Genomic DNA, 25,548 nt, shown 5'->3' with positions numbered 1-25,548 from the left:
AACAATCGTAAATATTTATGCACCTAACATGGGAGCACCCAAATACATACAGCAGCTAAAAACAAACAAAAAGGAAGTAATTGACAATAACAGAATAATAGTACAGGACTTTAACACCCCACTTACATCAATCAATTATCCAGACAGAAAATCAATTAAAAAAATCAGTAGCTTTGGGGCGTCTGGGTGGCTTAGTCGTTAAGCGTCTGCCTTTGGCTCAGGTCATGATCCCAGGTCCTGGAATCAAGCTGCGCATCGGGCTCCCCGCTCCACGGGAATCCTGCTTCTCCCTCTCCCACTCCCCTTGCTTGTGTTCCCTCTCTCACTGTGTCTCTCCCTGTCAAATAAATAAATAAAATCTTTAAAAAATAAAATAAAATAAAAAATAAAAAAACAGTAGCTTCGGACCAGGTGGATTTAACAAATATATTCAGAACAGTCCATTATAAAACAGTGGGACACACATTCTTTTCGAGTGTACATGGAATATTCTCCAGAGTAGAATCAGATCTTGGGCCACAAAACCAGTATTAATAAGTTCAAAAAGATTGAAGTCATACCATGCATCTTTTCTGACCATCACACTATGAAACTAGAAATCAACCACAAGAAAAACATCTGCAAAGGACACAAATACATGGAGGTTAAATAACATGCTACTAAACAATGAATGGGTCAACCAAGAAATAAGAGGAAATCAAAAAATATGTGGAGACAAATAAAAATGAAAACACAACAGTCCAAAATCTTTGGGATGCAATAAAAGCTATTCTAAGAGGGAACCTTACAGCAATCCAAACCAACCTCAAGAAGCAAGAAAAATCTCAAATAAACAACTGAACCTACACCTAAAGGAGCTAGAGAAAGAAGAACAAACAAAACCCCAAACCAGTAGAAGGAAGGAAATAAGATCAGAGCAGAAATAAATGAAATAGAAACTAAAAAAAAAAAAAAAAAAAGAGAGAGAGAGAGAGATTGATGAAACCAGGAACTGGTTCTTTGAAAAGATCAACAAAATTGATAAACCTGTAAACAGACTCATCAGGAAAGGAGGAAGGAAGGAAGTCCACCAAGTAAACAAAACCAGAAATGAGAGAGGAGAAATAACAACTGATACCACAGAAATACAAAAGGATTATAAGAAAATATTACGAAAAATTACATATCAACAAATTGGACAACCTAGAAGAAATGAATAAATTCCTAGAAACATATAACCTGCCAAAACTGAATCAGGAATAAATAGAAAATTTGAACAGACAGATTACTAGCCATGAAATTGAATCAGCAATCAAAAAACTCCCAAGAAACAAAAGTCCAGGACCAGATAGCTTCACTGGTGAATTCTACCAAACATGTATTTATTTATTTATTGGAGGGGGTGGTTGGGGCAGAGGGAGAGAGAGACAGAGAATCTTAAGCAGGCTCTACCCCCAGTACAGAGCCTGAGGCAGGGCTTGATCTCACAACCCTGAGATCATGACCTGAGCTGAAATCAAGAGTCTGACGCTTAACCTACTGAGGCACTCAAGGAGCCCTTCTACCAAACATTTAAATAGTTTTGTTCTTTAAAGAAAATTAAAGAATTCTATTCTTCTCAAACTATTCAAAAAAATTCAAGAGAAAGGAAACTTCCAAAATCATTCCATGAGGCCAGTATTACCCTGACACCAAAACCAGATAAAGACACTACAGAAAAAGAGAAGTACAGGCCAATATCTCTGATGAACATAGGTGTAAAAATCCTCACAAAATATTAGCAAATTGAATCCAACAATACATTAAAAAAAATCATTCGTTACCATCAGGTGGTATTTATTCTCAATATACAAGGGTGGTTCAATATTTGCAAATCAATCAATGTGATATATCACATCAACAAGAGAAAGAATAGGGGCACCTGGTTGGCTCAGTTGGTAGAGCATGTGACTCTTGATCTCAGGGTTGTAAGTTCAAGCCCTGTGTTTGGTGTAGAGATCACTTAAAAATAAAATCTAAAAAAAAAAAAAAAAAAAAGACAAGAGAAAGGATTTAAACAATATGATCATTTCAATAGATGCAGAAAAAGCATTTGACAACTACAATGTCCATTCCTGATAAAAATCCTTAACAAAGTAGGTTTAGAGGGAACATACCTCAACATAATAAAGGCCATTTATGAAAAACCCACAGCTAACATCATACTTAACGGTGAAAAACTGAGAGTTTTTCCCCTGAGATCAGGAATAAGACAAGGATATCCACTCACCACTTTTTTTTTTTTTAATAGGCTCCATGCCCATCCTGGAGCCCAACATGGGGCTTGAATTCACAACCCTGAGATCAAGACTTGAGTTGCAATTGAGAGTCTGACGCTTAATTGCCTGAGCCACCCAGGTGCCCCCACTCTACCACTTTTATTCAACATTGTACCAGAAGTCCTAGCCACAGCAATCAGACAAAAAAAAAAAGAAATAAAAGACATCCAAATTGGTAAGGAAGAGGTAAAATTTTCACTATTTGCAGATGACATGATATTATGTATAGAAAACCCTAAAGACTCCACCAAAAAACTACTAGAACTGTAACATCACAGGATACAAAATCAATATACAGAAATCCATTCCATTTCCATACACTAATAATGAAGTAGCAGAAAGAGAAATTAAGAAAACAATCCCGTTTACAATTGCACCAAAATAATAAAATATCTAGGAATAAAGTTAATCAAGGAGGTAAAAGACCTATACTCTGAAAACTATAAAACACTGATGAAAGAAATTGAAGACAACACAAACAAATGGAAAGATATTCCATGCTCATGGATTGGAAGAACAAATATTATTAAAATGTCCATACTACCCAAAGCAATCTAAAAATTCAGTGCAATCCCTATCAAAATACTAACAGCATTGTTCACAGAACAAACAATACTAAAATTTGTAGGAACCACAAAAGATCCTGAATACCCAAGCAATCTTGAAAAAGAAGAACAAAACTGGAGGTATCACAATCCCAGATATCAAGATATACTACAAAGCTATAGTAATCAAAACAGTATGGTACTGGCACAAAAAGAGACACATAAAGCAATAGAACGGAATAGAGAGCCCAGGAAAAAAAACCATGATTATATGGTCAACTAATATTTGACAAAGGAGGCAAGAACATGCAATGGGAAAAAGACAGTCTCTTCAATAACTGATGTTGGGAAAACTGCTACTTGCAAAGAATGAAACTGGGCCACTTTCTTACACCATACACAAAAACAAACTCAAAATGAATTAAAGACCTAAATGTGAGACATGAAACCATAAAATCCTAGCAGAGAGCACAGGATTTTGACACTGGCCATAGCAACATTTTTCTGGATATGTCTCCCAAGGCAAGGGAAACAAAAGCAAAAATAAACTATTGGGACTACATCAAAATAAAAAGTTTCTGTACAGTAAAGGAAACAATCAACAAAACTAAAAGACAACCCACTGAATGGGGGAAGATATTTGCAGATGACATATCCAATAAAGAGTTAGTATCCAGAATATATAAAGAACTTACACAACTCAACACCAAAAAAAAACAAGTAATCCAACCAAAAAATGGGCAGAAGACATGAACAGACATTTCTCCAAAGAAGACATTTAGATGGCCATCAGATACATGAAAAGATGCCCAACACTGGTCATCAGGTAAATGCAAATCAAAACCACGAAGGGGCACCTGGGTGGCTTAGTCAGTTAAGTGTCTGCTTTCAGCTCAGGTCATGATCCCAAGGTCCTGGGATCGAGTCCCACATCAGGCTCCTTGCTCAGCGGGGAGCCTGCTTCTCCCTCTGCCTGCTGCTCCCCCTGCTTGTACTTGCGTGCTCTCTCTCTCTCTCTGGCAAATATATAATAAAATATTAAAATGAAATGAAATAAATTAAAAAACAAAAAACAGAACCACAAACAACACAGGAAACAACAGATATTGGTGAGGATGTGGAGAAAGGGGAAGCCTCTTACACTGTTGGTGGGAATGCAAGCTGGTGCAGCCATTCTGGAAAACCGCATGGAGTTTCCTCAAAAAGTTAAAAATAGAACTACCCTATGATCCAATAATTCCACTACTGGGTATTTACCTAAAGAATACAGAAACACTAATTCAAAAAGATACATGCACCCCTACGATTATTGCAGCATTATTGTGAAATAAGTCAGTCAGAGAAAGATAAATAACATACAATTTCACTTTTATGTGTAATTAAGAAACAAAACAAATGAACAAAGGGGAGGAAAAAGAGACAAATCTAAAAAACAGGCTCTTAACTGTAGAGAACAGGTGGTCACCTGAGGGAACTCAGTGGAGGGATGGGTGAAAAGGGTGAAGAAAAGAGTACACTTGCAATGAGCACTGAGTAAAGCATAGAGTTGTTGAATCACTATATTGTACACCTGAAACTAATGTAACACTCTATTAATGATACTGGATACTGTATTTTTTTAATAAAGATTTTATTTTTTGAGAGAGAGAGAGAGCACAAGCAGGGGGAGCAGGGGCAGAGGGAGAAGGAGAAGCAGACTCTCTGCTGAGCAGGGAGCCTGATGTGGGACTCGATCCCAGGACCCTGAGATCATAACCTGAGCCGAAGACTGATGCTTAACTAACTGAGCCACCCAGATGCCCGATACTGGATACTTTAAAAAGAAAAGACTAGAAGAGCATGGATGCGCTCTGCTGAAAGGTTTGTGAGTCTCAAAATTTCTCCTCACATTTCATTTTCTAGAATCCAGTCACATGGTTCCATCTAGATGCAAGAACTGGGTGGAAGGATGTATTTTTTCCTAGGCAGTCAGAGTGCAATACCCTGGAAAGGAGAGAACCAATTTTTTAGTGGACAGTGAGCGATATCCCACAACTTAAACAGAAAAAATATAAATAATGTCAATGTGTGGCTCTCTCCTGTACCTTCCAAGCCTTTTCTCTAATGCTCTGTTTGGACTCACCAGAATGGGCAGATTTGTCAGGAAGCTGTCCTTGGACTTGAGACGAGGGACCTTCCTCACCTGATTCAGTTTGGGGAAAAAGGAAGGAACAGGCAGGGTCTCTTTAAATAACTGCTTCCTTCCCTGTTTTGGTAAAAATACTCTTCAGACTGAGTAATTACTAACTGCTGGCTTTTAGGGTGGTGGTTGTTTTTTAACAAAGAAATTGAAAAGCTGAACCACTCTACTCTTTGCTTCCCTGAGTGAGAGTAGGCAGAGAATGGATGGAAGAGAGTAGGAGCCTGGAACAAATGTTTATGCAGTGGGACACTTTGTCGCTAATTACGCTTCACTTGAATGACAGTACGTGGGAAGTGGGCAGTTAGCTCCCGCTAATGGCACGCCATGGGACAGGTACTGCCTGATACAGAGACAGAGGCTGGAACAGCCACTCCAGGGGCCAATAAAACCAGTTTTATGGAAGAAGCCATCTTTGTTAAAAACCAAACCCAACCAAACGTGGAATTCTCCGACAGTAGATTCGGCACCAACCCCACTCTTCTCAAATTTATTCAGCACAAAAGCCCCATGCACACTCAGTCTAGAATGAACCAAGCAAATGAACTGTCCTGTGTGTGGAATGTGGACTTCCGTGATTTAGGATGATCAGCGTCTTACACAAACAGCTGATGATCTACTCAGCCCCAGGGACGCTGATCCAAATCAATCCACATAGATGAGGGTCTGGTTTATACAAAAAGGAGGGGGTTGCTCAGCATTCAAAATAATTCATTGTCTACTCTAAGTTGTTTCTTAACAATTAAGAAATTATTAAACCTAACTCATGGTGCATTTAAAATACAATGCAGTTCACCCTCAACTTATCAAGGGTATAGCAATTATGTAAAGTGAGGCACCCTGTAATACTGCTAGGCCCTCAGCAAGTCCCTGGGCTCCAGGGCTCTGGGCAGCCCAGCTGTCACTGCCACAAACAGGTGGTGTAAGACAATAGCTCCACTGAGCCGACTCACTTTCCAAACCCTCTAGCAGCCAAGCTTCCAGCCAGAGAGGGCTTGCAAGCAGCGCAGGCAGGCCACCACTCACCTCCAGTCCACACCAGCGCCCACGGCCCATGGAGCCACAGCTGCTCCTCCTGCTCCTTGGGTTCTGCTCAGGTGAGTGCCGGGGTCGCGGGGCTCTCCTGTGAGGCTGAAGCATGAGACGTCCCTGGACCTGTGTCTTGCTTCTGGGGATACAGAATGGCAGGGCTTCATCAGCCTGAGGCTCCTCTGTCAGTTTCTCACTCTTGTTGGCTTGATTCAGCTTGTGGATACAGATTTCTAGTTTGTGTTGTCCAGTGAAAATGGGAGCTGCCTGGTCAGAGGCTATAGAGTAGACAGGCAGGCCCCGCCCGCCATCAGTGCCTAGGGTCGCCTCACCCATCTGATCAGACTCAGCACCCCTGCTACCATCCAGGAGCGGCTTTCATCTTGGAGCAACTACAGGGACTCAGAGTGGCATCTTATAATTGCAGACAATTTGGGTAACAAGTCCTTTTACTGCTCTGGGAGAATTCTGGTAATGAAGAGGACTGATTGACAGCTGCATGTGCTGGAGAGAGAAACCTATTAATAATTGTAACTAAACTCTTTCCATAAGAGATCAGATATTTGGTAATTTTTTTAACTTCTGCAGTTAAAAAAAAAAGCTCGTTTGAATGCACTTCTGCCCTACTGTTTCACTCTATGTAGGTTTGGGTTGGAATTGAAACTATAAAACCTTGCATAGCCCTTGACCTGCATTCCCCTCTGGAATGTGTCACCACACAGCAGCTGAAACGCTACCCTTAATCCCAAACTTCCGGTAGAGGGAAGTAGGAGATGTTTGCTGATTGCTTCATTTAAAAGTTTACTGGTGATATCATCTCACCTGAGAAACAAGACAGCTGACATTCTGTGATTTCTCTTCTCTAATATTGCTCTGACACACACACATACCTTCTGCGCAAAGAAAGGTAAAGAGCTTTATTATTAATGTTTTTCAAGAGCAGAGTTCAGGGAAATAGCCTAAACTCGGATAAATTACAGCCTGTGGGATTTGGACTTGATCCAGCTAAAACTGGCCTTTGTTGGTGTGGTGTGTGTGTGCACATATGTGTGTGCATGTACGTGTGTGCGTGCTCGCCTGCAGAGACTACACCCGATGAAAATTCTTAAGTGATATGCTTACACATAAAAATCCTTAAGCGATCTCTCTGGACACCAAAGACCTCGGGAAAATGCATGTTTACCTATCTAAAAAGGTATGTGATGTATATTTAGATCAAACCTAGAGTTTCCCCGTATCAATTCACATAGGGGCTCATAGAAATTTAGAGCTAGCTGAGGCAGTGCCACAACTTTAATTTGTTATTACAGGGAAACCGAGGCTGAAAGACATGAACTGACCTGCCCAGGGTCGCTTAGTTTACAAATGTTGGAATGTGATCCATTGGAGACTATTTATGCTGCGCCTAGTCAGAAAACCCAGCCTGAAATTGCCAAAGGTAGCAAGAGATACAGCACCAGGTTGAGATAAGAATTACCCAAAGTAACTAGTAACATTTCAGAATTCCTTTCGCCAAGTCCAGTAGGCTGTTCCTCCATAAAAATGCAAATTGAACCAGTACGGTACAAAAAGAACACTTTGAAACTGTGGCTGGTTCAGTTCTTTGTGGCCAAAATTCTCATTCACATCAGGGCACTTTTTCTTATGTTAGCTTACCACATAATGATCTCTGTTCTAATTACGCAGCACCTTGGATTACAACCTCTTCCTCTCTTCCATCTCTGGAATCCTAAGTACTTCACTGCCATTTTTCTTATGGCATATTACTTTCCAACTTGTTCCTAGCTATTTATGTAAATGACACATGTCAGTCTCCGTGAGGGTAGAAAGATAGGATTCGTATCAGATTCACCTCTGAATATCTCAGAGCTCTTAAAGCAATGCTTTGCACACAGTAAGTGCTCAATAAATACTTGACGAATGAAGTAATGTGGACACCATCTGAATAAAGATTACCATATGATCTTGCTGAAAAGAAAGACTTTGACATTATTTATTTGTCTGTACGTTTATCAATTTACACCCTGTCTTTAAGAAAGTATTTACTGTGATTCATTGACTCCATGAAGAACTGGTCTGACTACCCAGACCACACTGGAGCTGGGAACAGAATCACAGAATTCTGACTTCAAGTCCTATGTGTTTTCTCTCTCTGCTTTGCTCTGGGGAGGAAAAAGGAAAACACCACCACCACCACCAATGAACCCAATCTGAGACATGGAGACCTCCACAGAAATTCCTTAGAAATGCATTATGGAAGGAACAGGGTCCCTTGTTATTTGTGAGACTGAGAGAGGAGGAAGCGAATGTCACTGGATTTCTGACGAGGCCTGTCTCCCCGGTCTTCCCCTTCTCCCCAGTGGACCATAGAGTTGGCCTGCATAGTTTTCCTGCTTCATAATGTGGACCATCTGCTCTATCTGATGCTTTCTAGTATGTTCTTCCTGTCAAAGGGGAATAAACAGTCACTTAAAAATAAGCAGCCCAGGCAGTGCCAAAGCAATAGCTTCAAACTCAGTGGCCACGGCACTCGGTGGCCCATGCCATGGTCCTGCCCTCCCCCCGCCACCCGTGGGCCAGGAGGGGTCCAGGGTGGACAGGTATGGAGGACAGAGGATTGCCATGTCCCAGGGGCTCAATGGGGTGACAACAAAAACTGGGTCTTTGTACAACATGCAAACTTGAAGGGCGCTGAATGCAGGGGGCAGGTGGTTTGGGCGAGATGTTATGTGTAAGTGCCGAATGGATTCTTTTGGGCTCAGGAAGTTTGGGCAACTAGAAATGAGGTAGGCGAGGTCAGAGGTTCCATACCTAGAGTCCAGGAAGGTCATAATGCAGACATTTAAGCTATACTGAAAGCTTCAAAAATCCAAATGGAAATGATACATTTATCTTTAGGGAGGTAGTAAAGAGCACAGACCCTGGGGTCAGACTGCCTGCATTTTTAGTCCTACTTCCAACTGGCTGGGAACCATGAACACATGCCAAAACTGTCCAAATGTCAGTTTTCTCACTTGTAAACCAGGAGTAAAGACTTATCTCCTAGGATTATTGTAAGGATTCAATAATACAAATAAAGGGCCATCAGTGAAGCTCTACCAACAAAATACACATTTTTGTGAGGATGAAAATGTTTCAACTCATTGCATAACACTGGTTATTTCAAGATGATCCAAAGTTCTGGATGTGAACTAGTGGTTGAGAGTATGGGCTGTGGGCTTGAAACCTGACTCCACCATTTATGAAATCTGGACAACTCACTCAACCTCTCTAAGGTTCAATTTCCCCCTCTATAAAGCGAGGACAAGAACAGTACCTACCCCACCCAGTTATGAGGATTGAAAGAGTTAGTACATATAAAGCACACAGAAGATTGTCTGCACATAACAGCTGGATATACTATTATTTTTATTAGTTATTAAAAATAGAAAAAGTAATTACTTTTTACTTATTTTGTTGACAAACTTTCAAACTGAAGATTCAAGGAGAAAAATAATAAAGAAAAATAATAACGTGTCTTAGAGGCAATAGATTAACACTACTGGGGAAAAAAGGAAAGCATCTCACTCATTCAGTTTTTAAAGTTGTCTTGGCCAAAGGAGAAGGTATGGTGGCTTTAGCAATAACCTGCGGAAGGGAGGGATCTGGTTACGTGCATTAGGGCAAGTGGATCTTGTGTCTGCTTCCTCTCCTAACCCTGAACAAGCAATCCTCAAGCCACGTAAGGCTTAAGTTACAAAGTTATGAAGATCCTTCATAAGGCACTTGTTGGAATTGAGAATGCTTTTTCTCATTGGAACAATGCTAGGACAGTGGTGCAATTTCCAGGACAGCCCACGACACACTCATGGTATCTTGAGTTAGTGCGGGAACAGAGCGCAAAATGGCAAGGCTCGCTCCAAGCTCTGCCCTAGCCACAGAACCTTGGACAAGTCTTCCAGCCTCTCAGATCTCAGGTAAGAATGCCGGTCTGCCTGCCTCACCAGAGGCTGGTGAGCCCCGTGTAACACTGGACAGAAAAGGGCTGTGGGGTCCAAGAGTAGTAGATAATATTGCTCAGCATCCTGAAGGAAAATGTAGTAAAGATTCTCAGGAGTCACTCATGCTCCATAGTAGCCCCAAATCCAGGTCAGAAAAGCACATGATTTTTACTCTATGTCACTTAACAGGGACGTGTACTCACCAGCAGTGATTTTTTTTTTTTTTTAAATTACAGGAAAATACACATTACATAGGATTTGTCCTGGTAAAATACACATTACCTAAAATTGCCATTTTAAAGTGTATGATTCAGTGGCATTAAGTACATTCACAATGTTATACAACCATCACTGCTATCTAGTTCCAGAACATTTTCATCACCCCAAAAGGAAACCCTGTACCATATACCCATAAGCAGTTACTCCCCTTTCTCCCGTCCCCTCAATCCCTAATCTGCTCTCTCTGCAGATTTACCTATTTTGAATATTTCACATAAGTGGAATCCTACAATATGTGCTCCTTTGTGTCTGATTTCTTTCACTTAGCATAATATTTTCAGGGTTCACCCACGTTGTAGCATAAATCAACACTTCCTTTTAATGGGTGAATAATATTCCACTGCATGGATATGCCACATTTTGTTCATCCATCTATCTGTTGATGGGCATTCGAGTTGTATATCGAGTTGCACTATACATAATACAGCTATTATGTATAGTGTTTCCACGAACACTGGTGTACAAGGTTCTATGTGGACAGTCTTTCTGGGGATATGCCTAGGCATGGAATCACTAGGTCATATGGTCACTCTGCATGTAACTTGTGTGCCAAACTGTCTCCCCGAGTGGCTGTACCGTTCACATTCTCACCAGCAACATATGAGGGCTCCATAATATCACCGATATTCACTGCTTTCAATTTTGTGAATTCTCGCCATCCTAGTGGGTAGGAACCGGCATCAATTTTTGGCCGTTCACAGCATTTTGAGATCCGAGGCCGGCCAACCTGAGATTTCATTACCCCATGCCAAGACCCTGAAATACGGAGATGGGTTTTTGTGTGGACTTTTCTTCTTGCATGTGTGCATCCAGCAAACCTGATTCCAGCCAGCAGCTGTATTAAGGAATGTCATCTGTTTAGAGCACAAGTGTCACAATAATCTGGCACACCCCACCGGGAAGGGACCACACCAGCAGCTGTGACTGGAAAGGAACTTAGGACCATAAAAGCTGCATTGGGAGCCCTTGAACAAGGGGGTCCGTGTGCCTTCCATTTGCTGGTCATGCCTCAGTGACTCATGTTAGTGTTGGTGGCGGCTGGGGAGCAGAATCTGAGTGTATGTGTCATTTGCTGTCCCAGCTGGCCTCGTCCTGGGCTCCGAACATGAGACCCGCCTGGTGGCAAAGCTATTTGAAGATTATAACAGTGTGGTGCGGCCAGTGGAAGACCACCGCCAGGCTGTGGAGGTCACCGTGGGCCTGCAACTGATCCAGCTCATCAACGTGGTGAGACAATAGCACTCGGGGCTCCCGCACCCCTCACCCTGGCCTCCCCTCCTTACCTCTGAAGATGTGGTCTTATCTTTTCTCAGGATGAAGTAAATCAGATTGTGACAACCAACGTGCGACTGAAACAGGTATGCAACTCGATAAGTGCATTGATGTCGTTTGTATTCACCCTGGGATTGAACCTGGGCCCAGGGGGAATCAATTTGGGTAACAGGGATGCATACCAACATGATGCAAGTAAATATTTCGGTGTTGTGGGATTATGGATCATATTTGTTGGTGCGTGTGTGTTTTACTTAGTGCTTTGTTAGGCTACCATAAACAAAGCCACAGACAAACTTATTCTCTTGCAGTTCTTGAGGCCAAAAGTCCAAAATCAAGGTTATCAGCAGGACTGGCTCCTTCTGAGGGCTGTGAGGGGGAATCTGTTTCCAGGCCTTTCTTCTTTGCCTATAGTTGGCCAGCATCATGTCCCCATGGCATTCTTCTCGAGTATGTTTCTGTCTTCAAATGTCCCCTCCTGGGGTGCCTGGGTGGCTCAGTTGGTTGGGCGGCTGCCTTCAGCTCGGGTCATGGTCCCATGGTTTTGGGATTGAGCCCCACATTGGGCTCCATGCTCAGCGGGAAGCCTGCTCCTCCCCTGCCTGCCATTCCCCCTGCTTGTGCTTGCTCTCTATCTCTCACTCTCTCTGTGTCAAATGAATAAATAAAATCTTAAAAAAAAAATGTCCCCTTCTTTAAGGACACAACTCCTGTTGGGTTAGGGCCTACCTCAATGACCTAATTTTAACCAAATTACCTCTATAAAGACCCTGTCTCCAAATAAAGTTATATTCTGAGGTACTGGGGATTAGGACTTCAACATATGAGTTTTGGGGTGATACAGTTCAATTCATAACATTGTGTCATCTGAATAGGCTACATTGGGCATGTATGACTTTTATAATGTAGGAAACAATATAATACTTTTAAAAGATGATATTGTCTGCTTGAGGGAAATGTTCACAATAGGGTCATTCTCTTTTCCTGGGGTGGGCAGTGTGGCATGGTAGATGTGTCACCACCCAGTCGTGTGACTTGGGGTACCTTTGTTTCCTCATCTGTAAAATGGGGTCAATAATCACTCTTCCTTCATAGGATTATTGTGAAGACTAACTCATAGATTTATGTAAAATGCTCAGAATGGAGCATGCATGGAGTCAGTACTACAGAAGTGTTTGCTTTTATCGTTTACTAAAGTGAAACGTGAATTCTGAATCAAATCTTTTTACTGGAGCACAATTTCTGTCAATATCCAAACTATCATATACCATCAGAACTCTTGATAACTTTAGATATTTATTTGTAAAGATTTTATTTCTTTATCTTAGAGAGAGAGAGAAAGCAGGGAGGAGGGGCAGAACAAGAAGGAGAAAGAGTCTCAAGCAGACTCTGTGCAGACTCAGTGCTCAATCCCACGACCCTGAGATCATGACCTGAGCCAAAATCAAGAGTTGGCTGCTTAACCGACTTAGCCGCCCAGACACCGCTTGATAAACTTAGATTTTTTTTTTAAATGTTTTTAGCTCTTTTTATTAGTGAAATGTCTTCATTTCTAGCAATGGGTGGATTACAACCTAAAATGGAATCCAGAGGAGTATGGCGGCGTGAAAAAAATCCACATTCCCTCAGAAAAGATCTGGCGCCCAGACCTCGTTCTCTATAACAAGTAAGCAAAACAAATAGGCTGGAGAGGGGGACATTCCTGGGGCAGGTGGAGCCCAAGTGCCCTATCCGAAGGGCTGCCACTCTCAGTATGCTTCTCATCACTGTTCACATTAAATAACCCTTAAAAACCAAGAGCCAAGTTGACATGCTAGGGGTGCCATATGGTGTCTCATGTTATGAATAGAAACAATTATCAGAGCCAAATTGAATCGGGGCTGTGGGGTGGGGGACATTTAATCCCTGAGAGCTCCTGAAGGGTGTATGGCAACTATCCAAGGAACCCAAATTCATCTAATTGAGTTCCTTGGAATTAAACGCCCTTCCTACCAATAGGTCTGAACCTCCTGGGGTGGTTATCCATCACATCCTCACGGCATCCCGAGACATCGCGTGCTGCTGATGGCCGGGGAGGCCTGCGTCGCCCATCCACCGGGCTCCGTGACAGACTGCATGTTGTGAAATTATAATGTGATGCAAGACACTCTGGTCTAATGACAGGTTCATTATCATATGCCCTTCATTTGTCAGAGAATGTTCATTTCAAGGAGCATCCTTCCTGGGCGGGAGCATCCGCCATCGGGCTGGAGGATGTGCAGTCTGACAGTCTACACACAGTGCGTGTCTATGCAAGCGGGCTGTGCCTTCTCGCACACTGACCAGGGAGGGCAGCAAGGGCTTGTGAATGGAAAGGACACCCTTTACGGCCGACCCTCCTACTTTGATTTTCTACTACATATTTCCCAGTGATACCTGAGACTCAAGCTTGAGCCCGATTAACCAATCATTTGTGTAAAGTTTTTGGACAAATACGCTGATAGAGCAGAGTGTCTGGTGTTAGTAAGTTTCTCTTTCGGTAAGAATCTAAGAGAAGCAATTAAAGTCCTCAGGTCCTCTTGACAAGCTCGCTCGGGAACACCCTGGTGGGTAGAGAACCCAGTTTTACTACCTTACAGAGACAGATGTAGATGATCCTGTGGCCCTCTGCTCTTTGGGGCTCTTTTGGGAAGGTCCAGAACCGCACAGTTTTCTGGAGAGTGCCTCAACTCCACCCCAGGGAAAAACCACTGATTTATGAAGTGAGGCACCAACATATGCCATAGGTCCCTGAAAGTCCCCCAGGGCAGACCCCACCCAGCTCTTCAACACTTATTCTAATGCCTTTGGCCGAGGCCCCAACTCACAGGCTGTTTGGGATCAAGTGGACTGCCCACTGAATAAGGCCCACAGAAACGGCCTGTTATTTTTTATTACCTACCATGGTGGATTATTTATTTGTTATTTTCTAAAAAGATTTCACTCATTTATTTGAGAGAGTGAGAGAGAGAGCACAAGCGGGGCAGGGAGCCTGACTCGGGGCTTGATCCCAGGACCCTGGGACCATGACCTGAGCTGAAGGCAGATGCTTAACCGACTGAGCCACCCAGGCGCCCCTCTACCATGGTGGATTTTTAAAATGAGAAATTAGCGCCAACACTTGAAAATTGAACAGTATTACATTAAACTTTGGAGTTCTAGTCTCTGTAGAAAAATCCCTTATTCAAAAGCATGGAAACTTTGGATTAAAAAAATTCCAGATTTCCAGGTTCCAAGGAAGAATCCCAATATCTGGCAGCATCATCCTTCCCTCACAAGAGGGCTCCACAGCAAAGCTGAGTGGCACCTTCCTTAGAGGAGAGAAGGCTCTCCTCTCACCCCTCACCCCTTCCTCACCTGCCTGACCCAGGAGCACTCTGAGTTTTCGACTCTACCCTACTGAATTCTAGATAGTTCTGAAAAAGATAACAGAGCCTTTCTTTAACCTGCTTACCACAGTCATGAGCCACTGGACTTGTTTTTATTTAAAATTCCCGTGTTTTTTTTTTCCCAGTTAACTTTCAAAGTATATTGGGGAAGGGATAGATGGAGATTAACATTACAAATACTACTGAGGACTGGGAAGAAAACATCTGGTATATAGTATCACCTGTTATTTCTTTAAAGCCGTAGATTCCTAGGTTCTTCTCCAGATATTCTGATTTAGTGCTTAGATGGTGCTGAGAAGTCTGTATTTTAAACAAGCACCCCAGTGATTATCAGATAAATTTGGGAAACGTTGTCATGAAAAAAAAGTGACACTCCCCGAATGAAAGCATCTATAATTAGCACCTGGATAATTAACAGCTGTCTCCTGCTAACATCCCCACGCAGAACTGACGGCTCATCCGTCACTTGGAGTCATGTTCCTCTTTGATCCCAACTGCAGTGCAGATGGCGACTTTGCCATTGTCAAGTTAACCAAAGTGCTCCTGGACTACACCGGCCATATCACATGGACACCCCCGGCCATCTTCAAAAGCTACTGTGAGATTATCGTCACCCACTTTCCCTTTGACGAACAGAACTGCAGCATGAAGTTGGGTACCTGGACCTATGACGGCTCGGTGGTGGCCATCAACCCGGTAGGTGCTGACCTCACAGGATGGGGCTGGATGCAGGAGGAGCGTCATCCAGGTGTCCAGCTCTGTCCCTCCAGAATCCCAGTCTCTCAGCACCAGTTATACCTTTGGGGATCATCGAATTCAACAGTTCGGTGTGTGCACATGAGAACCACCTGGGAGCTCACATACATTCCTCTGCCCGAACTTGGTCCCAGGAATTTTGGTTGAATCAGTCTGGGGTGGGAGTAAGGCACCAATATGTTGTCAAGTTCCCAAGTGACTTGAAGGTGTGTTCAACATGGAGGATCCCAATGGTCCAAACCCCCCTTATTTTATAGGAAAGACCCCAAATTGGAAGTGACCCTCCTGGGTCCCATTCCAGTCCCAACAGCACTGCAATCTGTTGCTTTATTACAGCTGAGTTTGAAACCCACCCCTCCTCAAGGGGACACAGCTGGGATTTCAAAGTTTCATTTTATCTTCTCAGGAAAGTGACCAACCAGACCTAAGCAACTTCATGGAAAGTGGAGAATGGGTGATCAAGGAGTCCCGGGGCTGGAAGCACTGGGTGTTCTATGCCTGTTGCCCCTCCACCCCCTACCTGGACATCACCTACCACTTTGTCATGCAGCGCCTACCCCTCTACTTCATCGTCAATGTCATCATTCCCTGCCTGCTCTTCTCCTTCTTAACTGGCCTGGTGTTCTACCTGCCCACGGACTCAGGTGGGTGCCACTGCCATGGCCACTGCTGCTGACGCATCTCGTGCTGCTATTTGGGGGGAAAGCAGAAATAATCATGGGCTAATAAACAAATACAGGCAGACACGCCCAATCATCATCCCTGGGAGGACGCATTTACTGAGTGGCCATGTTCCGTGGTGAGTCGCTGTGGCTAGAGCTCACAGCTGGAGCAGACTACAGGGCAGGCAGAGTTGAACATGAGCCCGGAGGCGCACATACACAGCTCAGTCCAATGTGAATAACCACCAGTACTTGCTTGCTGAATACCTACTGTGTGCCCAGAAATGTGTTGGGTAAGGCTTGCGTCACAGACACTCCTCATGTCACTTCCCCTACGAAGCCACTGACTATATACTGATTAATCCAAGTCTTGCCTCTTTTGCTCACTGCTTGCCACTTGAAAATAGCTTTTGTGTGTCTGTTTTCCAGATGGCAGTATCTTATACACAAGACCATACTTCCCAAGTGGCAATTCCTTCTCACATATCAGCCTGAGCAACTTCCTTACCTCCTACTGGGTAATCACATCTGTGACATAATTTCACCAAATACCAACAATCTGCAGAAAAGGGGAAAAGGGTACAGGAGTGCCTGCTTGAAGTCACTGCTCATAAACAATTTAGGGCAGACAAGTAGGAAAAAGAAAGGTGGTACAGACAGTCCTCAAACTTATGACAGGTAACAATTATATCAAAATGACAAACACACACACAAGTCTAAGTCCCGCTTTCCAACAAGGAAAAAAAAGATTCATATACACTCACTCATTCAACGTATTTGTTGAACAGTTGTTATGCGGCAAGGCCACAGTAGAGAATAAGGCAGAATTCGCCCCACAAGGGTTCCTGATTGGCTCACTCAGTAAAGCATGTGACTCTTGATCTCCGGGTTGTGAGTTCAAGTCCCACACTGAGTGTAGAGATTACTTAAAAAAATCTTAAAAAAAAAAAAAAGAATTTGCCCCACAGAATGCACATTGTATTTATGACTGTATTTATTTTTAAATAAATGATCCCAAACACAATTTTTTTTCAACTTTCTAATCAAATGAAGCTTCTTAAAGTGAAGAGAGAAAATGCCAGTCAGGGCAATATGGAAACGAATCAGAGTTTCTGTAAATGTGAAATGGTTTACGCTTGAAGAGCATTTAGAACAGTGAGAACGCATGATATATGCGAGCTCTTATTCTCATTATTATTAATCGAGAAATTTGATGTAACTTGATCAATATTTCATATTTATAATTCTGTCCCCTTTTTCACTTTTAAAGACTTTCCTACCCACTAGGTAGACTTGTCCTAACTAGGTAGAATTGGTCATTTCTTGTTTGCATCCACTCTGTATCCTGTAGATACTCATAGCATCTGGAAGCATCCAGTATAGGAGGAGAACAGGGTAACACAAGGGTTTCCCAAGACAAATAGCAGGACCGGGCCAAGGAAAGTCCCTTCCAAAGGCTCTCTAACTGCATCTCAGGTGGTCAGTCCCCACAAAAATATTCCCATTCAGCCCCTCCCTCCTCACTTGCCATACCAAAACTCTAACAGGGAATTGTTCACCCTGAAATTATAGGGCCTGGTGAAAAGAGGTTGGGGCAGGGAAATCGCTGATCCCTTAATACGAAAAACAGAACAAGAAAAAAAAAAAAACAAATTGTCCTCTTAGATGAATGTGAAAAAGTAAGTAGTTCATTGGTTTTGTCCTTTTCTTGGTTTTGGTCCTGCAGCTTCCTCCCATAACGAGAAAACTACACGTGTACTTCTGGTTTGCCCATCCATCTGCTGGGTAACAAGTAGGTCAGGTTCCGTTTTGGGAGGCTGATGACATTCTGCTGCAGACAGAACACTGCCACCCAGAGTCTAGCCCGTCACACAGCTGGGTGTACTTGGTTCCCTGAATTCCAAGCCTCAGAATTCTGGGACATGAGATCAAGCAGCCACTGGTTGTTCGGCAGCCTCTCATGGAAATGCCTGCCACTTGCCTCTGTCAGCAGAGCTAAGGTGCGTAAGGTCTCAAAGGACCAAATTCTGCCCAGGAAATTTCCCCAGCGTCACGCAGGTCACATTGCTCTCACCCTTGGGGTCTGTGGTATATGAGCTGGCTGGGGCCGCCATAACAAAGTACCCCAAACTGGGCGGCTTAAACGCCAGGAATTTATTTCCACGTGGTTCTGGAGGCCAAGGTGTCAGTAGGTTTGGTTTCCTCTGAGGCTTCTCTCCTTGGCTTGCAGATGGCTGTCTTCCCTGTGTCTTCACCTGGTCTTTCCTCTCTGTGGGTGTCTCTGTCCTAATCTCCTCTTCCTAGAAGGACACCAGTCATCCTGGATGAGGGCCCTCCCTAATCAACTCATTTTGACTTAAGGCCTCATCTCCAACTACAGTCACGGGGGTGCCGAGCCTTAGGACTTCCATGTATAAGATTGAAGGGTACGACGATTCAGCCCATAATACATGAGTGGCTGTATTTCTTCTTCATTTTGTCCAGGAGAGAAGATGACTCTAAGCATCTCAGTCCTGCTGTCCTTAACTGTGTTCCTCCTGGTCATCGTGGAGCTGATCCCTTCCACCTCCAGTGCCGTGCCCTTGATTGGGAAATACATGTTGTTCACCATGGTGTTTGTCATAGCGTCCATCATCATCACCGTCATTGTCATCAATACACATCACCGGTCCCCCAGCACCCACGTCATGCCCGACTGGGTACGCAAGGTGAGTGAGCAAGGCCCTGCAAACTCTTGCCCGTAAGAACATCTCTCCTTCCACGTGGCCAGTGGAATTCTGGTTAACCACTGTGGGTACTTAGGAACTGAAAGTCCTTTCTGGGGATTTTGAGGGGATTTCTGGAAGGAACTTTCTTTAGCCTCTTTCTAGGAATAAATAACTCATGTAGCCTCCCCAGGCACAGAAGAAAAACAGAATTAACAAAGCCCCCTCCAAATTCAAGCTTAAATAATCCCTTTGATTAGAGAAGGTGAGTAAGTCACTGTCTTTTTAGTCAAATGCTGTGAAATTCTTGAGATTTCTGTTTGTATGTCTTCCAATCTCTGAACAGACTGCTTATTTTTTGGTGGGAGAAATTATCTGCTGAGAATAGAAGAACTAGAGATGGAGGGAGTGCTTGACAAGAAATTGTCAAGAAGTGAGTGTCACTGAGGAACTTGGTCTCAAATATTTACATTATTGAAATTTAAAGTGTGTTAACATTTCCAATATGTCAGTTTTTAAATTTTTTTTTGTATTTGCATTTTTATTTATTTTTTTTAAAGATTTTTTTTTTTTTTTTTTTGAGACAGAGAGAAAGAGAGAGAGAGCACATGAGAGGGGGGAGGGTCAGAGGCAGAAGCAGGCTCCCCGCCGAGCAGGGAGCCCGATGCGGGACTCAATCCCGGGACTCCAGGATCATGACCTGAGCCGAAGGCAGTCGCTTAACCAACTGAGCCACCCAGGCGCCCTCCAATATGTCAGTTTTTAAATAAAACTTCACAGAGACACTAGCTTCCAGGGTCTTTTCTGTAGCAGGCAAAAGATTTGTCATGAACTGACAGAAACACTACTGCTTGCAATGTATTCTTTTGGGAAGACAATCAGTCCCTGTATCTATAAAGACTCACATGACTCCTGTCAACACCTATGTTGCATTTCTTCAGGAACAAGAAATGGAAGAAAACAGAGTCGCTGTTTTGGAGACTTATATACTCTTTTAGCCAGAAAGACCTTTTCTTTAACCATATTATCCTGCTAACATATGGCTTTGAAAACAGCAGGTACCTATAGCAGGGCTGGAAGCTTAAGCATCAATGGCTTCTCATTGAGTCCAATAGCTGCACACAGGCTCCCTCCAGTGGCGAACTCCTCACATTACAGACTCATCTCTACTCACCGTAGTAATTTGTCAGGCCACAAGATATGCCTGAAGAAATCTTTAAGAAAATTTAGTAGAGTCCTTTTGTTTTAAGGACAAAGAGGCTAAGGCCCAGAGAAGCCAAATGACTTGCCTAAAGTCACGCTGCTAATTCAAAGTCAGAGTTTGATACTTGCCCTGTTGGCAATAATTCTCATGCATGGATTTCTTCTTTATGTTAGGTTTTTATCGACACTATCCCAAATATCATGTTCTTCTCCACAATGAAAAGACCATCCAGAGAAAAACAAGACAAAAAGATTTTTACAGAAGACATTGATATTTCTGACATTTCTGGGAAGCCAGGGCCTCCACCCATGGGTTTCCACTCTCCCCTGATCAAACACCCCGAGGTAAAAAGTGCCATTGAAGGAGTCAAATACATCGCAGAGACCATGAAGTCAGACCAGGAGTCCAACAACGTAAGTTCCGTGCCTTGAGACCCACACCTCCAGGCTTAAATGATCAAATACTTGAGCACAGATGGACGGGTTTGTCTTGACGGGTAGGTTGGCATTCACGAGGCAGCTGCTGACCTCCGATGTGCCTTGGTGACCACCTCTAAGCCGCCTTCGTGAGCCATCTCATTGTGAATAATCTATTGGAATGATAAAGATCACCATGCCAGCCAAGGGATGTCGAGGGCTTTGAGATCTGCAAATTGTGTGGACCACAGACGATGCATAACGTGAACACTGTGAGTCTAATGACCACCTGAAGGAAATTCTAACACTTTTCTCTCTCCCAGGTGGCCGAGGAATGGAAGTATGTTGCAATGGTGATGGACCACATTCTCCTTGGAGTCTTCATGCTCGTCTGTATCATTGGAACCCTGGCCGTGTTTGCAGGTCGGCTCATTGAATTAAATCAGCAAGGATGAGCAGTGCTGAGCACTAGGCAGAGAAGAGAAAGGCGGGGAAGACAGAAATATCTGTCTGCTTTGATACAAGCTCACTTATCAGACATCGAATTTTCTGTATTTATGATTAATGATAATGATTTTTATTTACATAAGGTGATGGCCTCAAGTATTTTCACAGTACTTCTTCAATCCGGCTCTATCTGCCTGTAGAGTGAGCCCTTTGTAGTACATGAAACGGGATCACTAACAAGATGTATTCGTTTCCAAAGGCATCTGGAAGAGTTTTGCCCAGAATAACAGGTTTTCTATTTTTTTTTTTTTAAGCAAAGAATGTGTCCTTTGCTTAAAAGTCAGTTTTGTACATGCAAGTAAGCCCATCTGCCAGTCCCCAAAAGATAAAGCATTTGATTCAGAGAGAAAAGGAAACTGTAGAAAGGCAACCACTAAGTTCTAAAACAGCCACCAAAATGCAAATTGCATCAAAAACGCATGCTATAAAGCAGATTTCTAGAGCTGGGAGGTGAGGGAGGGGCTTCCCAATCTAACACAGCACCTGAGTATGCTGCTCAAGGCTTGAGGAACACAGCCAGCTAGCTTCCTGAGCTATACCGAGTGTGAGGGCCAGGCACTGTGGGAATTGTCTCAGGAATGTGGTTTTATTCCATCCTCCTGACTTTCATAATGTCCCTAATTTTACAAATGAGAAAGCCGAACTTGAGAAGCCTAAGTTCATTGCCCAAACTAGCAAGGACAAGAACTGAGAGTTGAACCCAGACCAAATGTGGATTCAAAGCAGCGCAGGGCTGGGTCAGTTCATCTGCTTACTTGCTCCCCTGGCCCCTGCTCACCTGATCTAGGCCATCCTGTAACTCTGCTCAGGGTTTGGAGAGCTTCGGTCTTAGTGTCAACCACCTTTCTGCCCTTCCCAATTAAACCTCCTGCCCTTTCCCCCAGTCCTCATCCAGTCCTGCTTGGGGTTTTTGTTCTATCAATGAAATCAGACATGTATGCACATACCACCACCATTCTTAAAATTCCAGACAAGTGAACAGGAGAGAAAAGGATGTTTCTTCATAGCCACTTTCCAGCCACAATGTAATTCACTCCAGAAGTAGAAAGTGGGCAGCCCTGGGCTCTGGGTGGCCTCTCCGATCCCAGGTGGTTTCGAGCTACCTCTCCATGGAATTCTCGAGCACACACCCATGGCAGGACAGAGTGCTTTCATTTTAGAGTAAACTCAAGGGAAAACAGTTTGGTGGTTCCTCAAAAAATTAAACATAGAATTTTCATAGGATCCAGTAATTCTACTCCTAGGTATATACCCAAAAGTGAAAGCAGGGACGTGAACAGACATGTGTATGCCAATGTTCACAGAGCGTGAAATCACAATCCCAAAAGGTGAAAACAGCTCAAGTGTCCAGCAGTAGAAAAGCAGTATATACATACAATGGAATATTATTCAGCCTTAAAGAGGAATTCTGATGTATGTTACAATATGGATCAACCTTGAAAGCATACTTGGTGAAATAAGCTAGACACAAAAGGACAAATCTTGTGATTCCACTTATATGAGGTACCCAGAAGAGGCAAATTCATAGAAAAAGTAGAATAGAGATTGCCAGGGTTTAGAGGGAGGGGTGAGTTATTGCTCAATGGGTAGAATTTCAGATTGGGAGGATGGCAAAGTTCTGGAATGGACAGTGGTGATGGTTGTACAACGTTGTGAATGTACTTAATGCCACTGAATTGTACACTTAAAAATGGTCACGATGTTAAATTTTATGCATATTTTACCACAATTAAAATAAAGAATGAAAACAATGGTAAAACTGTAACTGTCATGTTATATATATTTTACCACAATTAGATGTACAAAAAAGAATCTGCTACTTGCCTAATCTGGCCTAGTCTCCCAGGACTGACTGTTGATTCAGAGAAGGACCTGAAAAGTCACTTCCATTCTCAGGACACAGAGGCTTACAGAAGTAACCTCCCTCAGGTCACAGAGCGATTTGGTGACACACCAGACCTCACTCCGCTCTTGTGCTATGTCCGTCACACCAAATAACCCCTCTCCCCGCAAAGCAAGGCCCTCAGGCACATTCCCTCCTGGCCAGGAGAGCCAGCCTGAGTGGACACCACAGTGCTACGGCGTGTAGTTCCATCAGCCCCTAAATATCGATCCCATCAGTCTGTCACCACATCAAAGGCTTTCACCTTTGGACTCTCCTCCCTTAGTTTGGGCTGGTCTCCAGAAGACCACTGACGCAATGGGAGGGGAGGCAGGGGGTGCTGGGATCTGTCTCCCCCCGGGGAGGCTTTTGCTGAGGTCCCGGCCTGCTTGTAGCTCTGTGGATGAGCGTGTCTGCATAGCAGGAGGACTTCCTGGGAAGTAAGGAGCATCCTGCAACTGGAACACAGGCAGGTACGTGCATTTACAGACTGAAACCAGCAGCAGAAACTGTTCAGAGCTCAGCTAAGTCTTCTCTTTTTCTACCCTTGGTTGTCAGAACTGGGAGGTTTTTTTAAAATCAGAAATTATATTAACATTTAAACAAATCAGATGGGGTCATCAGGGAGAGATTTTTGAGGCTGGGTGGGAGGTAGCAGTGTTGGCCCCCATCACTAGGGACCACAGTGCTGCTGTATTCCTCCTGGGGGGTAGAGGGTCAGGCAGAGGGGCTCAGGCAGCGGCCTCCTTGCCTGCTGCCCAACTGATTTCACCCCACTCTAAGAACCGGGTCCTGTCTTCAAGCCTGAGTTCCCCGCTCCTGGTTCTCAAACCACCATGTTCAAGGTCATCTCTCCCATAGCTGCTGCTTGAGTTCTAGCCCCACATTGATTCTTGAGCCACCGTAGCCGCTTGAGGTCTCTCCCACCACACCCTCCGCCTCTACCCAAATCCCCCAGGCCCTACCCCGTAACGCCTTTGGGTTTTCCAAGTAAGCCTCCTTGCTACTGGTTAAGGGCTTTCCCCAATACCACCCATGTTCCAATCACTGCTGCCCGAGGTTTTGTTCCTACAGCCCGAGTTCTCCAACTCTTCCCCCGCAAATCGCCCCATGCTGCCACCCACCACTGCCTGGGTTTACCAGTTACCCCAGCCATGGTCTCTTCTGCACCTCTGCCTGGGTCCGACCTCTGCCAGTGCCTTAATTCATTCCCACCGCCCCTGCCTGGGTCTGTCCTGACTGCAGCCCAAGGAGGGTCTCAACACTCTCCCTCACAGCTCTTCTCCCCTTTGCTGCCTGCTGATTTACCCTCACCCCCAAGCCGGGCTGATCGGTCTTTCCCCCGACTCATGCCCTCGTCCTCACTGTCGCCGTCACCACTGCCGCTGCAGGAGCTGGGCTGTCGTCCTCATCCTTGGGCTCTGGGGCTCCGCGTGTGCAGAGGTAAGCAGGGATGGGGTGGGGCTGGAGCCCGGGGATGCCTAGTGGGGTGCAGCCACAGAGAGGGGTCAGCAGGGTCCGAGCCTGCCCCCCGGGAGAAACTCTAGCAAGTCAGCCAAGTGCAGGCTGCCTGTGGGCTCCGGTCTGTTGAGGTCAGCTTGGGCCTCCTGGAGGAGCCAGACCAGGTCTGCCTCTTCGAGGATGGCGGCCACATGGAGTGGGCCGTGGTCCTTGTCATTTTCAGCCTGCAACTGTAGCTTCTGGTCCTCCTCACTTTCCTCCAACTTCTCTAAGCTGGTTCTTGGGTCGATGTTGGGGATGTGTTTTGGGCCCTGAGCTAGGTAGGGGTCAGGGGCTCCTTGGGGCAGCCAGTGGGGACTGGAGCCATGCCTGCAGCAGGCCAGGAGCAACAACCCAGTGTGTGCCACACCCTTCTGCAGTGTGGACCCCTCCACAGGCTGGCTGCTAGCTGCCGGGGTGTCTGGCCCAGCTTGTTCTGTGGGCCCAGGTCCTCAGTGCCAGCCACAAAGCCTAGCAGCAGATCCAGGAAGGGCTCGTGCTGATGAATCACTTCCAAGTGTCGTGCCGGGGCCCCATCTTCAGGGGTGGTAGCTGAAGATGAGGGGTGCCCACAACAGCCCCGGCCCGCCTCTGCCCAGTGCTGGTCCTCCCAGGGTCACTGGGTCTGGACCCCGTGAGCCCAGGTCACTGTCACGCCATTCATGCACACCCACAGCCTCTGCAAGCCGGTGCCCTGGCCGTGACCCCCCCAACCGCAGCCCCTAAGTCTTCTTTTGCATTGGTGGTCTCTGGGAGGAGGGGGCCTACAGAAGTGGGACACTGTCTCAGTGTCCCAAGGCTGCATAACCAAGTGCCACAAGCTCGGTGGTTTAGAACAGAAATTCATTCTCTCCCAGCCCTGGAGGCCTGCTGTGGACTGAACTGCATCCCCCCAAAATTTGTACAGTGAAGCCCTACCTCCCCCGCC

At 44.6% G+C, this 25,548-nt stretch overlaps 2 protein-coding genes across 22 annotated transcripts in view; one reads left to right on the top strand and one right to left on the bottom strand.

Annotated features, from left to right (window-relative positions):
• Positions 1-25,548, bottom strand: part of LOC123839207 (cleavage and polyadenylation specificity factor subunit 7-like) — a 129,125-nt gene that overhangs the window by 82,335 nt on the left and 21,242 nt on the right. For 6 of the 20 annotated variants that reach the window (XR_010410194.1, XR_006789590.3, XR_010410195.1 and 3 more), the window contains one exon: positions 6,048-6,189. The exons of 6 other annotated variants lie outside the window; for them this stretch is intronic. Coding sequence is in view for 1 of the 14 variants with exons in the window: in XM_064586732.1 (XP_064442802.1) it covers positions 6,048-6,189 (142 nt within the window). In the remaining 13 variants the exon portion in view is untranslated. 8 more of the 20 variants (XR_010410192.1, XR_010410193.1, XR_010410191.1 and 5 more) reach the window with 7 other exon arrangements.
• CHRNA1 (cholinergic receptor nicotinic alpha 1 subunit) lies at positions 6,035-23,003 on the top strand. 2 transcript variants are annotated; one of them, XM_045868549.2, is made up of 9 exons: positions 6,035-6,118; positions 11,391-11,536; positions 11,623-11,667; positions 13,138-13,247; positions 15,489-15,684; positions 16,151-16,388; positions 18,891-19,114; positions 20,489-20,728; positions 21,055-23,003. In XM_045868549.2, the coding sequence occupies exons 1-9, from the start codon at positions 6,076-6,078 to the stop codon at positions 21,184-21,186; spliced, it is 1,374 nt and encodes a 457-aa protein (XP_045724505.1). In that variant the 5' UTR covers positions 6,035-6,075; the 3' UTR covers positions 21,187-23,003. The 2 variants fall into 2 exon arrangements, with proteins under 2 accessions (XP_045724505.1, XP_045724506.1); XM_045868550.3 differs by lacking the exons at positions 6,035-6,118; positions 11,391-11,536; positions 11,623-11,667 and adding an exon at positions 11,944-12,031.

This window comes from Mirounga angustirostris, unplaced genomic scaffold (assembly GCF_029215605.1).
Source record: "Mirounga angustirostris isolate CCGP_5_RB_7025 unplaced genomic scaffold, mMirAng1.0.hap1 SCAF_3, whole genome shotgun sequence".
In the NCBI taxonomy this organism is placed as follows: domain Eukaryota; kingdom Metazoa; phylum Chordata; class Mammalia; order Carnivora; family Phocidae; genus Mirounga; species Mirounga angustirostris.
This window is presented reverse-complemented; position numbering and strand designations above follow the sequence as displayed.